Below are 17,796 nucleotides of genomic sequence, written 5' to 3'. Positions count from 1 at the left end.
TTTTCAAAGAAGTAAAAAAAACAAAAACATTAAAAACAAAGGAAAACGATTCGACTTAAATGCTCGCCGAAGTATGGCGTAATGAATAGAAAAACTTTTTTTTTCAACAAAAATCCACAATTGGTATTTCCAGAGGAACCTCATTCAAAGTGGTTTCCAAAAACGAACGCGCTGTTGTTTTCAACTTAAGTAATTCACTTTAATTTACGGTCGACGCGTTGTTGATGCGGCTTTTTTGTCTGTATATGCCGTTATTTTTCTATACTCTCTCTCTCTCTCTATGTCTACAGTTTAAACTGTCAAGTTCTGTATAAGTAGTCATTCACACTCTGAAAAACTTTAGATTTACATTAATTAAAAGAGAAAACCCAAGCCGCAAAAAAAACTGCGCCATTCCGAATTGTCTGGCATTGATTTCAATCCGTGTGAACGTTTTGCAGCTCTACTCTATACATAAACCTAATGTGAAGGGTTGCTTAATTTTGGAATATTATATCTCTCCATTGGACACACTCCGACGAAGCAACAAATCAGTTTTCTAACTTTTGGGACACCATGTATACCACTAACATTTGGACCAGAAACGATTTACCACCAACAGTATACTCTTCCTTTCATTTTTCCTCCCCTCTCTCTTATCATCATCAGTACTTGGAAGATTTGTCTTGTTTTTATTTTGTACATCCTCCCCCTTAAAGAAGAAGAACAAGGCTGTGCTTTAGAGGAGGCGGTAGACTGAGAAGCGACCTCTGTGATTTATAACCAAAACACTTTTCGCAAATTTTTCGTTCATCCTGCGAGGGTATAGTATAGGGGGGGAAACATGTTTGTTGAAATTTACTAATATTCACATTGAAAGTTTTGTACTAAGGGTGTAAATCGACCATCTGGGTTGGTTGAGTTGGTTGGTATTCACAACGATATGAAGAAGATGAAGAAGAGGTGAAGGGAACAAAGTATGAAGGTTGAAAATCTCAGCTACTCTTGTTGGCAGTAATGAAGTTGCAAGCGTTGCTAAAATCTGAAGTCAAGTGGTTTTAGTGTTTTCGACTTGAAGCAGTGGCAGCGGTTAAGGTTATATACCATCAGAGTAGGGCTTTTTCTCCTATACCGAACCGACTTTCCTTATACTGATGGAAAAATAATGACTTTTAGCTTTATTGTAAAATGAGAACAAGGTTATTGTTGTTGTTTTATATTTGTTCTTTTTAAATTTTCATCTTTTTTTTTTTTTTAACATGATGCAAGTTTTGTAGGACTTTTTCGTCGTAACCCAGGTGTGTGGGGTGTTAGTTTAGATTTGCATTTTAAAATAATGCAAATAGTTTTGGAAGTTTTTTTAACTTTTTTTTTTTCCCACAAAACCAAGATCGACAATGGAACTAATGTAAGCTGACCCTCAAAGGTGAATGTGTGTAGATTAATCAAAAGTTACTCTTACCTGCAAAATAGGCCAACATGGCTGTAAGGACGACTGCTAATAATATTAAGGCGATACTCAAACATTTCCAGGAACATCTGTGCTGGCACCGTTTATCTATATGAAACCTGGAAAAAGAAAAGAGAAAAACAAATAAAATATTATTAGATTAAGTTAAGGTAGCAAAGAGAAAACAGAGGGAATTTTTATATTATAGAAATTATTAGATTTGAGAATTTCAAATATTTTTTAGAGTTTTATTATGCAGGACAGGTAAAGTTTACTTTAGGTGAACCACCAACAACGATTTAAACATTAATGGATGCATTGTTTATTCTTTTGTTTGTATTGCTGGTTACTGGAGCAAGATTTCTGAATATGGTTTATTGAAGCTGCAGTACAATATTTCGGTGAAAATTGGTCAAAAATAAGAATTATCGAAACACTTTTTTAATTTTTACAAACAATGCACAGCATAGACTAGTGTTTTTCAAACTTTTTGAGCTCACGACCCCCTTGAGAGGAAAAATATTTTGGCGACCCCCCTAACAATATAATGTGTCAGTAAATATCTGTATACTACTGTTACCATTCAAAACTCGATCTAATTACATAAGATTTGGCTTATTCGCGAAGAATTTTTTTCCGGTGTTGCAAATTTTATTTTGTAAAGCTCTTCCTGCTTTAGAAGGCAAGGCCTTTCAAAGTTGCGATGCGATGAAATGGGTTCACTCCACAATAATCTTTTTCACCACGCAGATGTCAGTGTGGAACAGTATTGACACAAATTTTGGAACTAAGAGCTGAATTATTGGTGTTTTAACAAGATTAAAAATCTAAAAGTTCGAACCATTTTCTGACCCTCCGTGGGGTCTAAAATTATCATTTTCGCTGATCTGTTTGACCACTTAAAAGAGCCTCCAAGTAAGAGAGTAAAACGTTATAACTGCAAAAGACAAAATCAGAAGATTTCTCGGAAAACTGCAAAAAAAAAATTTATATTTTACCATGCATTCAAAAGATTCTTGGAGAAAATTCATCCGATTTATATTAATAAGCCCCAAATGTCTCTTATGTTGCAGAGTTTATTAAATTTGGAGATGAAACTACTGAGTTATTTCCAGAAATGGATTCTGAATGTGAAAATGAAAATAAGAATGATTTCAAATAGTTTTTTTCAATAATTCGATCGAACTTGCTCATCTACCGCCTGCAAAAGAAAACCTTAGATTTAGCTACAGTGCTCCTGATCTATAATTTTATCACTGGCGATAACCATTTTTGAACGTCTTTTAAATCCATTTTCTTCCGTAAATAAAGCTTTTTTCAAATTAAAAATTTATGAGTGAAAAAAGTATGACTTTGAACAAAATTTCTTTTATTTTGCTGAGATAAAATTCATTTTAAATTTATTAAAAAAACGCAACGCATTTGTCGCACTGAGAATTTTTTTTTTGTCTTTTGTTTTTATTTAGCATTACCAATTTAGTTTTTTGTTTCAATATTTTTTGGCTTGCGGCCGCGACCCCCCAGGGGGTCTTCTTATAGTCTATTTCAGTGAAAAAAACTGGCATAGACTATAAGCACCGGTTAACCAAGGGTCTTCCCATGATATCTCGTTTGTGAAATTCGGATAAAAAGTTAAGAAGTTATAATCGACCATGTATTTATAACCACCTTTATACAATAAACTGTTCCCGATTTTTCATCAATCCAGTCTTTTCTAGACTTTTAACTGAATGCCACATTGTCAAATAGAGATCTGTTTGAAGTCAATAACAAACGCCACAAAAATTGTGTACACTATGGCGTATACGTAATTTTTTCGAAGTTGACATAATGAATTGCAAAAACACTAATCCTGATAAAAGTAAGTAAATTACTGAAATCAAACTCAAAAATAAATTAAAAATCACACACACACACAAACACGTACGACTCCGACGTGTTTACGTAATTTATTTTTTTTTTTTCAAAGTTGAAAGAAAAACTAAAAAAAACACTGTTAATATCAAAATTTCACCTAAAATACAAAAAAAATCAACAATTCAGAGATGCATGAAAAAACTAAGAATACATTTTAAAACTTTTTTCATAAAATCGATACTTAAATCTAAACAATTAAACTCGTATAGATGAGAAAATAAACGCAACAATTCAATAAAATATACTGATTGTCTTTTCTATGGCTTCTTCATTTAATTGGTATGTAAATTAATTCCGACACTCCAGAGAACTGTTCTTTTTTCATTCTTTTTTTTTCTTCATTTTATTTATTGTTACTTGAAACACGATTAACCATCCCACATCTTCTATATACATAAAAAGGGGTGTGATTTCTTTTTCACACTTAATTCACGTCGAAAATCTTCATCTCCTTAGCTAATTTTTCACTTCAATAGCAGTAAAAGATTTGTCTTATCCTCTCCTATAAAAGTATCATCACCATCATCACTCTGACCAGCCCACGTTACAAAAACAAAAAGTAAAAAAAAAAGCTCATCCAAACACACATACACACGCACATTCAATTTCAAGGCATCACACTAAATATGCACCACACGTCCTATAATTTTTTTTTATGTGAAATGAAAAACCATTTTTCTTTTACATTTTTATACTATACTACCATATACCATGCAAATGAAAAGCTATGCGTTCAAAAGGATTCTCCAGAGAGAGATGAGAAAAAATCTTAAATGAAAGAAGTAAGAAAAAAAAAAAAATAAATAAAGCCATTAAGGTGTATAAAAATTTGAATAATCTGTCGTTGAATGGGTGGAGCTATCAGCAGAATCCCCATCATGTTCACAATTAGAGAGAGGACGAAGAAGACTTCGACGATGACTCCGACGACTACAGCGATATGAGGTTGACGAGGATCCTTCTTCATGACGACGACGAATGATGCTTGGTGCCATATGAATAATATAAGCGTTTCCAAAGAAAACACTTCGAACGGTCTCCAAGCTCGCACCTCATTACCACGTGATACTGGCTTCTTCAAAAAACCCTACAAAATGGGTATAGAAACAGCCAGCCATCAGCATCCAGAAGTAACATATAATAGCCAATTTCCCACGTCACGAAAAGGTGTCATTAGGGATGACTGCAAAAGCATAGCAAATATACGACAAGATTTAAATGTATATAGGTATAATAAGTAGGTATCTAAAGGTAGAAATCCAATATGTGTATATGTATAGACATCAACTGTGTGTTTTTAAATTGGATACACACCACGGAGAAAATATCCGAAGACGAATGAATACAAATAAAATATTTCTGAAGATATCCATGGCTGTATTTTATTGAAGCTTATAAACATGTTTCAATCTGATTAAAGAGGCCCAAGAGCTGTCGACAAGCAATTTGATTGCAATCAGTTATGTTCTAATGTTGTGTTACAATACAAATATGTAGTTTTGTTTACTTGTCACAGGGAAAGTGGAATCAGATAGTCAAAAACTATTTACAAACATATGTTACTGAACACTTTTTTAGCAACATTATTGGGCACGTTCAAACACCTATCGGATAGGCTATCTGGGATAGCCGTATCTGGAATATCTCTTTGAACGAAAAGCTATCCAGATAGCTTGCCAAAAAACCTACAAAAAATATGTAAATATTGAAAAGAGGAAATTGTTTCATTTCAGCAATTTCCTTTGTTTTTATTGCTGCATAGTACTTGCACAATCGATTTAACTTTAATTCTTGCAAATTTATTTTATTTTCAAGCTGAATAATCGCGCGAAATGAAATCAAAATAAAAAATAGCCAAATCTTTATCAGCTGATAACTCGGATACCTGAGGTATACCAAAAATTCTCGGATATCTTCAGATTATTTTTTGACAGAAAATGGTTCGTTTCTTTGCTAATTTTTAACATTGTTTACAACAACAAAAAGCTATCCGATAGCTTTATGTTAACTGTTTGAACGTGCCCATTGTCTTAAGCTAGAAAATCGAACAAGACCTTTTTAAGTAGTTTTTAATTTGCAAACATTTTTTAATTTTTCTATAAACATTTTAAGAGTAGCAAATTTCCATAGATAAATTGTTGTCAAATATTTTATCCAACAACGTTTTGTTTTGAAAATATAACATAAATTTAAGATTCTACCAATAATTTCTAGCAATTATTGAAATAAATTTCTACCTCAAGTAGCCTATAACTTGCTTATATCAACACATCTGTTGAAGACAATTGCACACTGTTGTCAGGCATCAACATTCAACAAATTCACATAAAAAGAACCAAATTCATGTTGCCGAATTTTTTTTTTTGTCAGGAAAGCATGTTTCAGGGTGAGTTTGAAATTTAGATAACTTTTTTATAAGAGTCTTTAAGGATTACGATATTTTTTTTCTAGCAACATGTTGCTATGAATTTGAAAAACAAACAAAAATCTTATAAGCAGGCAGTTATCAAAGTTGCGCAAACTGATATTGCTTTTAATGTTTTAAGAACACCACATTTTTGTGGAGACATTTTTTTTGCAGAAATATTAAAGCTTTCACTTTAATAATATAATAATTATTTAAGTTCCTTGAATTATACATACATATATCAACTTTTACGATTAATTTCCACTTTAAGATGCAAAAAAAAACATGTTTCTATCAACAATTGTGTTGCAGATAGTTGCCATTTATCACCAGATTCATATGAATGGAAACAAATTATTACATACATGTCGCCGAGTTTTTCTAGCAACACATGGATTTGAATTGGAATTGGAAATAATTTATTTTTCAAGAGTTTTTGAGTTTTTAAAATTTTTCTTGCAACATGTTGCCTTGAGATAGAAGTTCAAACAAGAATTTCTAGTAAGAGTATTTTGATGTTTTAAAATTTTTTGTGAAACGTTTTTCATATAACATATTGCTTTCAATTTGAAAGTATAACATACAATTAAATTCCTGCCAGTAATTTCCATCAAACATTGCCATTATAATAGCATTAAAATGTTGTGAAACTCAATTTCAAGGTGTCAATAACTTGTTATATCAACAGTTTTGTTGCAGAATGTTGCTCAATACCAACAGATTCAGTGATTATAAACACTGAAATGTGTTAATTTTTTTTCTCAAACAACATAGGTAATGCATTTGAGTTGAGCATTAAAATTAAAATTGAATTCCATTGTTTTTGTAACCAATTTTACAAACAAAATGAAACACATATTCAAGAATATTTGAAATTTACATTCAATGTGGTGGAATTTTATTTGTGAATGTTGCCACAGATTATTTCTCTAGAAACATGTTGCTTGGAGTTGGAAAAAAGGCTAGCATTTTTATAATTTTTTTTTAAATTTTCGTGAAACAGCTCAAGAAAACTGCAATCAAGACAACCTTCACCTTTATAAAATTGACTTAAGGCCCCTATAAAAACAAATACCTGCTTGTATAGTTAACACACCAGAAGAACAAAATGTTGATAGTGGTTGGCAAGAACAACTTGACATAGTGTTTTTGCGCCCACGCGTATCACGATTTCTATACCACAGATTCCGCGAAGCAATCCAACCAAAGAAACACGCCACTCAGGCGCGCTATTGTAATGTAATGTATAATCCTCATCACTATACGAGACTATACTACAGCATCACCCAGCTATAGCATCGAATCCAAAAATGGAAATTAGAAGAGTATTCTCTCCTTTAGAGTACCAGAATATCTTCTAAAAAAAAAACGAAGAAAAATAGAAGTGAAATATACCATCAATGGTCTTATAAGACATCGCAAACATCGCGCCTTCTGCAACTACTGCAACTTTAAGGCGAGAAAAAATAAAAGATCTATGGAATTATTTGTTCGTCTTGTCGGGCTTAAGACTACTTCTGGTAGGTACCTAATTTTGCTGTATCACTGCCACTGCATGGGTGCTGTTTGCTGTTTGCTGTTGCAGATGCCCTGTTTTCTGTGTTTGGTGTTTGATGTTGTTTTTTTTTTTTTTTTTGTAAACGTTAAGGGATAGAGGTGTGATTTGTTGCAACTAAGCTGGTTAGATCCTTGCACAAATAAAATAATATAAAAAAAGAAGAAAAAAAAAACATTATAAGGAAAACTCATGATTTGTACTTTGCGTGGGTTAGCGTTTTAAGTGGCCACGAAAAAAGCACGGGGCTATTCGTTACCACATCTGAAAGATTAATGTTACTTTTGTATAGATAGTGAGTAGTCTTGAGTAATTTATGAATTAGTATAAGCCATGTGATGTAGGGATTCATGTGGGACTGGTGTACCTAAGAAACTTACATGGGATAGGCTAACTTATATGAATTAGCTAGATTCCCTGAGATGACGGACAGACAAATTTGAGGGATCTTCAAATTTTTAGAAGAACATACGCATACGCAATTGTGTATACATGATTTTGGTTGATAAATGCATTTAAGACTCAGCTATGACACATTTATTGTTCAATGTTAAAACCTGGATTTCTGTAATGAGTCTATTTTTTAGAACTTTTTTTCATAATTAAAAACCTTTTAAGCATAATACTTCAAAAATATGAGAAGGCCTTGGAGAAAAGGTCAAATGGAATTATCTAAACAGACACTATACTGTTTTTATTTAGTTTCCACTATAAATTTGGCTAAAGGTTTAATAATAAAATTGCACGTTTAAATTGTATCCTTTTGAATTCATTAAGGTCAAACTTTATAGATACACGAGAAAATTTGTTTTACATGATGTTTAATAATTGTCTACTATTATTTCTCTAATCTTTCTATACCGTTATAAAATTTTTATAGTCAAGTTTGAAAATACTCGTGGGCAATATAGGAAACTTTTCCAATATTCATACATGCAAAATTAGATGTTTCAAACAAACATTTTAATGTCAACATAAATCTTGTAAGTTGATGTCTACTTTTTATCGCATTAATCAGGAACGTATATAAACTTTTGTTATTTTAATTTGATACATTAATTGTCGTCCTTTCAAAGCTATTCTACCTTAAAAGTCCTTAAATAATCATATGCCTAGTGTGTACATGTACAGTACTAAACAATACATGTATACGAATACGAATTACATATATACACTTAAAGAAAATACGATCAACCAAAATTGTCAGAAAATTTTTTTCCGCCAAAAATTGAGTTTTTCTTTTTTAAATATAAACCGACTTCATAATTATTATTTCAATTTACTAATAGTTATTATTATTATTGGTTGCGAATTTATTTCTTTTCAAAGCAACAAAAATAAAAATTAAAAATTTCGGTGACTAACTAGCGACAAGTTGACAACAAAGTAATAAACTATTACCAAATTGATTGGCAAAAAGTGCTTCGCTATGTTCATTGTCATTCATTTAACGAATAAATCCATAATATCTCCTACATACCTGTGAAAGATGTCTCCAGGATATAGAAAACCATCCAAACCAATCTAATATAATCCTGCTTAACAGAAAAAAAAAACAACCTTTCACTAAAGATATGCTTTTATTATTGATGCCATTGGCATCGAAATTAATTTTTGTAAATCTACCATTATTTAAACAGAGTATTTTGGTATTTGCACAACGTCCTTCACCATAAAAAAAAAAACTCCCTTTCACCCAAAGTATTTCAATGTACTCTTTTTGTTTTTGATTCTCTTGGGAAATGAAATATTCATTCCAAATTTTATCCCTGTTCTAACATTGGAAGTGGGTTTTCTGAAAAAATTAACCTGTTGCGCTGAAAATAGTTACTGTAATAAAAAAACTTATATAATTATTTTAAAATAGCTCAACTTTTAACTGCTTTATTGATGCAGTTTTTTGACGATGGTGATCAACCTCAAATGGGATTTTTTGGGACTTTGGGTATGTAATTAAGGGTATATTGCTAATTACAATTGCCACAAATAAAAAAAAATTTGTTTGGGTCAGGGCCAGGGTTACCTTTGCGCCTCGAAAGAGGCGTTTTTCCTCTTTTTTTTACCCAATCCACTTTCCCTCCACTTTTTATTGTCGAAAAATCCTTCTTTTTGATATTTTGGTTCCTCTTTTTCCTGTTTTTTAAAATAATGTACGTTTGATTAAAAAAAAATGTACATTTTTTTGGAAAATCAAGGAAAATGTGACTTATACTAATTTAAATTGTAAAAAAAAATATACGTAACTGTTGTTTAGCGCTGATTTGATTAAATAAGCTTATTTTTGATATATTTTGTGTTGTTTCTTGAAGAAATTATGCACAGGTTATATTATTCTTATTTATTATGTTCATACAATTTTAATTCTAAGAAATTGTGTTAAAAGGTTTGTGTTACGGTTCGGGAAAGCCGCAAATTAGGAATTTCGTGTGACTGTAGTACTTAACTTATCTATTTTCATCAAAAGTTGGGGCCTCTTTTTGTATCAAAATCCTCTTTTTTCTCCTCTTTTTGAAAATCTACAAAGGTAGCCCTGGTCAGGGCTATTTTATGTCTAAATTCCCTGGCTTTGATGACTTCTTGATAAATGTTTCTTTTTCATTTGAAAAAAATTTCTAATTTCTTCTTTTCATGGAACTTGTTATTTTTTAGCTTGAAGAATAAATACAAGACTCGTTTTGACATTCAAGTTTTAAGAAACTTTAAGATTCAAATTTGTTTTTATGGTGTGATAAGGAGTCCATGTCACTACACTGAGGGAAAAAACGCAACGTAAAATGTAATATGTTCAACGTTGATTTTAAGTTGAAAAAACTAACATGAAACATCTTTAAATTAAAATTGAAACAATGTAAGAAATTTTTTTAGTTTTTGTCGGACTTCAGCTTTTGTTGAATTTTATTATCTTATTTCCAACAGTGAGATAGCACGTTGGTAAAGCATTCGTATGGTCACCCAAGAGTTGTAGGTTCGATCCCCAGTGGCTGCAAATTTTTTCTTTTTTTTTTAACAATTTGATGGTTTTTTTCAAAGTTGAAACATCTTTGATTTAAAGTTGTTTTATAACGGCAAACCACTTTAAACTAACGATTTTCTACTTTGATTTTAAAATTTTCGTCTTCAACGCAAAATAATTCCGAAAAATAGTTGAATCAACGTTGTTTTCGTTGATTTTAAGTTGTTTTTTCCCTCAGTGTAGAAGATATCCTCAATATCATTTCGACTGACAATGAAAGTAATAAATTTACGTTTCCGAAAACGTTTAGAGATTGATTGCAACAATAAATAATTTAGTTAAATAAGCTAAAATAAGATTGTGTTTTGAAAACTTTGCATTCGACAACTCAACCGCCACTAATTCCACTAAAAGGAGAACAAAATAACATTATTTCGGTATGACACTTTAATTTTTTATTGAGTCTTAATTATCTTTTTCTTCTTTATAAGTTGTATTTTTTTTTTCTTTTTTGTATCTGCTGAATTAGAACTTAAGTCCTTCGTAAAGAATAACATTAAAAGCGTTTTAGAATTTTGAATTCCTTCTTTAAGTAGCTATTTCTTTGATATTTGTGATCCTTCGCTTTTTTGTAAATTCTATTAATTTTTTGTTTAATATTTCTCTTTTAATTCATCTAGAATTTTTTTCTTAGTGTATATGAAAATTTACCTTCATTTAATACTATCCCTCATTTTGATGTGTTTGGACAATTTATTTGTGAACATAAAGTAGGCACCTATGTTCACATTGTACACACACAAACATTAAAAAAAAAACATAACTTTACCTTCATATTAAATTAAAAGGGAAAAGTTAAAATATCACATTTGGAGAGTAGTAGATGACAAATAAATTGTCACTAACAACAAATAATTAAACAAACTTACAAAAAGTCAGCTCATACACACAACTTGTCCGTCCATAAAGGAGTTTAACATTAAAATGTTCCTATATAGGTATCTATCTATAAATATACACTTGCACACACACATACAAACATAAAAAAAAAGGAATATCCATAACATTTACCTTGATGGAGAATACGGCGAGTAGTGCGGCGTATGCGCTGAATGTGATGTCCTCAATGGGAATCCGGGCATAACAAGAGGTGAAGCTCCGGTCATTTGGCAATGCGACCCTCCACCGACTCCTCCAACTCCACCGCCGCCACCCCCACGATCTACACCACCACTACTCCCAGCTATGGAATTATTACCCGTTGACATATTTTGCGCCATCTGTTGTTGGTGGCTTACACTTTGCATGGTACCCAATCTGTAAAATACAAAAAAAAAAAAGAAAAATAAAAGTTTTGGCGTTAAAAGAATGTAAATGGCTACTATAGTAGATATATTTGTGTTTTATATGTATATATTTTTTTTTATTTTATTTATCGGCGGGTTGTTAAGTAAGACGGAAATTTTAAATTAAAATACATAAATCAATACAAGAGCGAACAATGTTTTTATCGCCCGGTCACCGGGCACAGGGTGGTATTTTTTTCTTCATCTTTTTTTTTTCTCTGTGTGTCTATGAATATGTGAGTGTGTGTGTAGATATATAATATTGTTGCCAAAGGGCCATGAGGTTATTCTGAGATAACAGGACGAGCCACACACAGAACTGATTGTACAGTATAAGGTACATACAAAAAAAGAGAAAAACTTTTTTTTATTTCTTTCTTTTCATTTATATTTTGTTGATGATATTTCACACAGACCTCACGAGCGGAAGGATACATTTTTGTTACACAAACAACACAAAAATATAAAAATAAAAAAGTTAAATAAAGTGTTGCGCCCAGTGATGAGCCATAAGGATACAACTATAATTTTTATCGGATTGTTTGTCCAGCGGCGAATGAAATGAAAAAAAAAAAATCCTTAAAAATTACAAAATATTGTGCTTTACTGGCTTTCAATATGGCGTTACTTTCACATTTGAGGTTTTTTTTGAAATAATATAAATATATAGCTACATAAAATGAGACGAGGAAGTAAAAAAAAAATCCTTACATATCCTTTTTGTAAGGACAATGTAAAAATAATTGTGTTTCAATTTATTTTGTTTGTTTGCTTTTCAGATGAATTGAAAAATGATTTAATTTCTATTTATTTATTTACTTTACGAGAGTTTTTTGTTTATTTTTTTAATATTGTTTTGTTATAGATAGTTAGTAAATTAAATAATATAGGCGGACATAGAAGGTACAAAATGCAGTTAACATTACCTACCTACGCAAGGAAGACCTAAAATACATGTTGTTATAAGAGTAGATTTGTTATTTTACGCAAAATGCCTTAGGGAACGGTGTTTTGATATTTACATAACATCCTGGTAAAAAAGTTAATGAATATGGAAAAACAAAAATCTCGTGGGCAGTTGAAAAAAAAGCTAACAATCCTTTGGAAACCTTAAAATAAGTTTTTTTTTAACATACAAATAAAGAAAATTTAGCTATGTATGTACTTGTAAATGCAAGTAAATATGAATATCAATAATATAAACTCATCGTCACTTGCGGGAATTGTTGATTTTTCTCTTCAAACCGGTGCACAGTGGGACGATCCACAGCAATAAATAAAAAAAAAATCGAATATTATTGCGGTACTTTTAAGTGATTGGTATGTCATCCCAAATATACCTATTTAAGTTCTAACTGCATCAAAATTATTTGCATTGACCAATTAGTGCAAAAGTTATACAGCGCCAAACATTGATAAGTTTTATTTTTTTTTTTTTGTGCTGAAAAATCAGGTTGTAATTTGTCTTACTCCCAAAATTTTGTGTGCGTTAAAAAATTAATTTAATAATTTATAATAACACTAATCCAGGTATTTAAATTAATATCTTATAAAAAATAAATTTTTGTTTTTGTTAATTTTATAATATAATATATATAATATAATAATTGTTTTTTTTTTTTTTACTTTAAGTACGATTTTCTTTTTTACACCTAAAAGGCTCTCTGGGATTCTTATGGGCTTATACTCAGTAAAGTGGCCTTTAAATGAATCAAGAAAAAAATCTTGCGGCAATTTTGCGCAAAGCACTTAAAATCGCGTTTTTTAGGTTCAACCCCCTGTATCAAAAATGGCCAAATTTTAGAAACGTCGCTGGATAGTGCGAGAACAAGAAAATTTGATAACGTGTGTTTGAAAATTCATCAACTTCTTGGCTTAGAAAAGTCAACAGAAGAGGTGCAAGCTCAAAGAAAAAAATGATAACTTTTTCCTAAAAAAAAGTTCGCTGCTCAACTCTTTTAATTAAATAAAAATTATATTTCTTGCTAAAACGTTTCAAAAAAAAGGAAGAGCAATATTTTCTTTTCTTTTTTCATACTTTTTTTGAAAAAATAGTTCACGATTTTTGTCACCAGAGGACGTCGTTATCATCAATCAAAACATTTCGAACTATATACTCGTAGATCCTAGTCGGCCTTAGACTTTAAAGCTGAGGCATCTACCTTACATTCGCTTTTGTAAATTTAAAATAATTAAAAAAATGCATTTAAACTTTCATTTGTATAATTTGTTTAATGGGAGTTTCATTTATAATACTTTTAACCTATCTTTTTGTATATGTGAAATTCGACCCTAAGTACAACCAGAGCCAGTATAATGTAAGACTTGCATTCATTACTTAACCCTCATACGAAGAAGAGGGCCCGATATATAAGTATGTTTAAGCTTTAAAAAGGAGTCAACGTTCGTTTGGTTAAATGAAAAATATACACGATTCACACTGCATGTATGAAATATTCAGGCATCGACGCCCAGGCAAGCATACAAAAAAAAAAAAAATAAACTGAACTGAAATCCAGTAATTCCTCATTTCCGGATCAGACGGATTAATGTTTGCAGATGGATTTTGCTCTTTGGTCCTTCTGGCATTGCTTCATGTGCTCTTCATAAAGGTATCTATAGATGTACATATATATAAAAAGTAGTAGATATATATTTTCAGGATAGTAGATTTTACTTTGACGGCAAAAGCGAGGGTGGTTATAATTGTTTTGTTTTTTTTTATCCTGATGTCGTGTTCGAAATTAAAGTCGCGAAACTCTTATAATAACACGATGGCATGAACTCACCCTAGACGAGGGAAAAATTTCTTTTGAAGGGCACATCAGCAAATAGGCACCTTATGATCAAGAGAATGAAATTGGATACACCATTAAAAAAGTATATTTTTGAATGAAAACATATTAAATTCATCAAGCTTTTAAGTGATATTAAATTAATACACCAAGTGCGAGTCATCATCACTGCAAAAAAAAAACCTTTAAATACAGATTTAAACCTCAAAGGATATCAACAACCATTATAATTCAAGTCCATATATTTCTATATAAACCGAGTTATTGGCGGAAAAAATTCAAAAGGTACCATGAACTGAACACATACGAAACACGTGCCAAACAAAAAAGAAAAATATTATGTGTGTGTTACTATAAGCATGGACCGTTATCATGGGTCCACCTTTTTCCCGCAACACCGTGACACATTATTTTATTTTATCAAAAAATCGAACTGAAAACCTTCACCATTTCATTTTTTGTGTATAATAGTTACGAATATATGAAATGTACTGAACGTGCCTCCTTGCCAAAGCACGTGTGTAGATACAACACAGTTATATAGAAAGAACCTTGGGAAAAGGTTTCGGTACATTATACAAATAATAATAAAAATGATGATTAATGAAAAACGAAGCCCGACGAAATAACACAAATGTTTATAGGCATCGTGTACACTACACCTTCCAAAAAACCTAACCATTTTCTCGTACAAAACCAACACACACACAGGCACCGCTATAAACATTACTGTTTCCTTTGGGATATATAAGATTCGTTTGGATTACGATCATGATGGCATTAGGAAACAGGTGATATATATCTTTGAGAATATCAAAAGTCTGGGATGTTGAACAAAAAATAAGCTCAAATGTTTTTGTTGTTTTTTGTTTTTTTTTTTTTTTTGTGGGAGACAGAAATATTAGTTGGATTTGTAAGTGGATTATAAAGTTTGTTTTGGTGATGAACTGTGTTCTTTTTTTTTTTTCTTCTTTTGTTTTAAGTTAACACTCTTTGGATAAATGGTGCGGCTTTGTAGTGAATTTGTTAAATAAGCTTCAACCAAAAAAGTTAAGATTTTGATGTGGTTAGACTTTTTGTTTTCATTAAGAAAGTTTTGAAGATGTTTTGAAAAGGTTTCCAGGGAAAACTAGGACATTATTATTCCTATACATATACGACATTTGAGTTTTATTACATACATCATTGAAACATCGCAAGAACATAGAAACAATATTTCAGCAAAGTTCAAGCCCCATTAAGACGTTAAGTTTACATAACGGAACTATTTATGTACGGCAACGTATTTAACACCTAAAATAATTGTTTCTAAAACTGGTATGAACATCGCACACAACATAGATTTAATAAGAAACATGGATTTTTTGCAGGAACTATTCCAAACTGAATCTACATAATAGAACCATTTTTTCGTGTCTACGTTATAAGTTTCCAGAGATATCACATAGTAAACATAGAAATAGATCGTTTAAATTAAAGAAACCTATTGCAAGTGTAGATCTTATTTAGCCGCTAAATCTGCAAACCATTAATCTACGCTAACATGTCTACCAATCAAAAGCATTTTCATTAAAATTGATATTAACATCGCAAGAAACATAGAACAATAAAAAATAAATTGTCTATATTAAACAGTTTGTGCCAATTAAATAGAGTCTATTAATCCGCTAAATAAACACATCAAAACAAAAACGCTTTAAGGACCCAGGCTATTTTTTTAAAATTAGGACCACTTAGAACATCACAAAGAACATAGAAACTAATTTTGTACTTTAACGAGTGCAACTAAAACTACAATTCTAAACTAATTCTACACAAAAGAAAAGAAAATCCTGTGCACGTGTTAATGTTCAGGCACGTTTTTGTTATTATTGAAAAAAAAAAACATCGCAAAAAACATAGAAAAAGATCGTCTTCATTTAAGAATTTTATTGCATTCGTTAGTTAAATCGACATACCACAACGATTTTCGACGCCAATACATTTAGCTCCTGATCACGTTTTTAGAATAGGTACCTATACTTGATAAGAACATCGCAAAAACATGGAAACAAATAACTTAATTTAAGGGACTTTTACCAAGTGTAGGCACAATTCAAATGCTTTGGTTTTTCTGAATTGCCGATTTAGAGGAAGTTGGGGTATTGTGGTATACATGTTTGTTTTTTTTACCCCACCAGAAATTTAGCTCCCAAATTTTGTAGATGTCCACATAAATATACATATAAGCTTTTCAATTTCCACTTTTCGGCTAATTCTAACAATTACTTAGCAAGAAATTTAAAAAAAACATTAACTTGACCCCGAAATTGTCATTTTTGAAAAGTTGTGTGTAATGTGGTACACCATGTCGTCTAATGTGGTATACCACTTAATCCATATAATGTTTTTTACATTATTCTGAATGAAAAAAATTAAATATTTAAATTAATTTTGATTTGAAATAAGTAATTATACATGTAGTAAAATAAAAAAAATTAATAAATAATGGACAAAAGAACGGGTCTTAAGTGATGAAATAAGAATTTTTACCTGTGGAAAAATTATTAGCATGAAAAAAAAACTAATAATGCACTCTTTCAGCTCTATTCTGCTTATTTCTACCCGACAAACAATTTTGATTCTATAACGCTTTACAGATGCTACTGTTGCTTCTGTAAAGTATTATAAAAGCAAAATTGCTAAAAGGGTAATGTGGTATACTATACGACTATACCACAATAGCCCATGACAAGTATACCACATTAGCCAAAACATAATAGTTGAACAAAAAATTTAATAAAATATGTATAAACTTCTTTAGTTATAACAAAACTAACAATTATATAACTTAAATAACTTAATACTATGTTTCGAAAAATTAAATCCCGCCGAAAAAAAAAAAAAAACTTGTCCAGACACAAACACTTTCCTTTCAGTTGAAAAAAAAACTCGACTGCATCTAATTTTGAATTTTCAATATTTCGTCCAGTTGATTTGATATATTTGACATTTAAACACGCCTGTTCTCTTTTCGCTGTCGCTTCACCTACTGGTTCGAAAATTAAAGTAAAGGCATGCTTAGTTTTTGAGAAACCTGCCTATACCACCTTACCCAAGTGTACCACATTTACCTAAAATACTCTAATATCATATTTTTTTTAAGGATATCGTTGTTTGTTTAAGACCTTAAATGAACGATATAAAATTAAAGGGCCTAATATAATTTAAACTAAAAAGCTTATAACTTGAATTTAAAGACTCTTTTAATGTTTCCATTCGATTTCCATGATTATTATTGTAACAAAAAGCAGCATTATCAATAAATGTTTTCAAACGTATGCGTATGAATAAATCGTTTATACCTACCAACACAATATATCTTTATTTGTGGATATTAAAGCAGCTGTCCCTG

At 30.8% G+C, this 17,796-nt stretch overlaps 1 protein-coding gene across 2 annotated transcripts in view; it reads right to left on the bottom strand.

Annotated features, from left to right (window-relative positions):
* The window catches only part of LOC129910308 (teneurin-a), a 301,855-nt gene that overhangs the window by 175,477 nt on the left and 108,582 nt on the right, over window positions 1-17,796 (bottom strand). For both annotated transcript variants that reach the window (XM_055987641.1, XM_055987642.1), the window contains exons 3-4: window positions 11,333-11,578; window positions 1,442-1,548 (exon numbers count right to left, since the gene is read on the bottom strand). In XM_055987641.1, coding sequence (XP_055843616.1) covers window positions 1,442-1,548; window positions 11,333-11,578 — 353 coding nt within the window. The remainder of the gene's footprint in view (window positions 1-1,441; window positions 1,549-11,332; window positions 11,579-17,796) is intronic.

Source organism: Episyrphus balteatus, chromosome 2, assembly GCF_945859705.1.
Source record: "Episyrphus balteatus chromosome 2, idEpiBalt1.1, whole genome shotgun sequence".
Lineage (NCBI taxonomy): Eukaryota > Metazoa > Arthropoda > Insecta > Diptera > Syrphidae > Episyrphus > Episyrphus balteatus.
The sequence above is the reverse complement of the archived record's forward strand: the minus strand, read 5'-3'. Positions and strand labels throughout refer to the sequence as shown.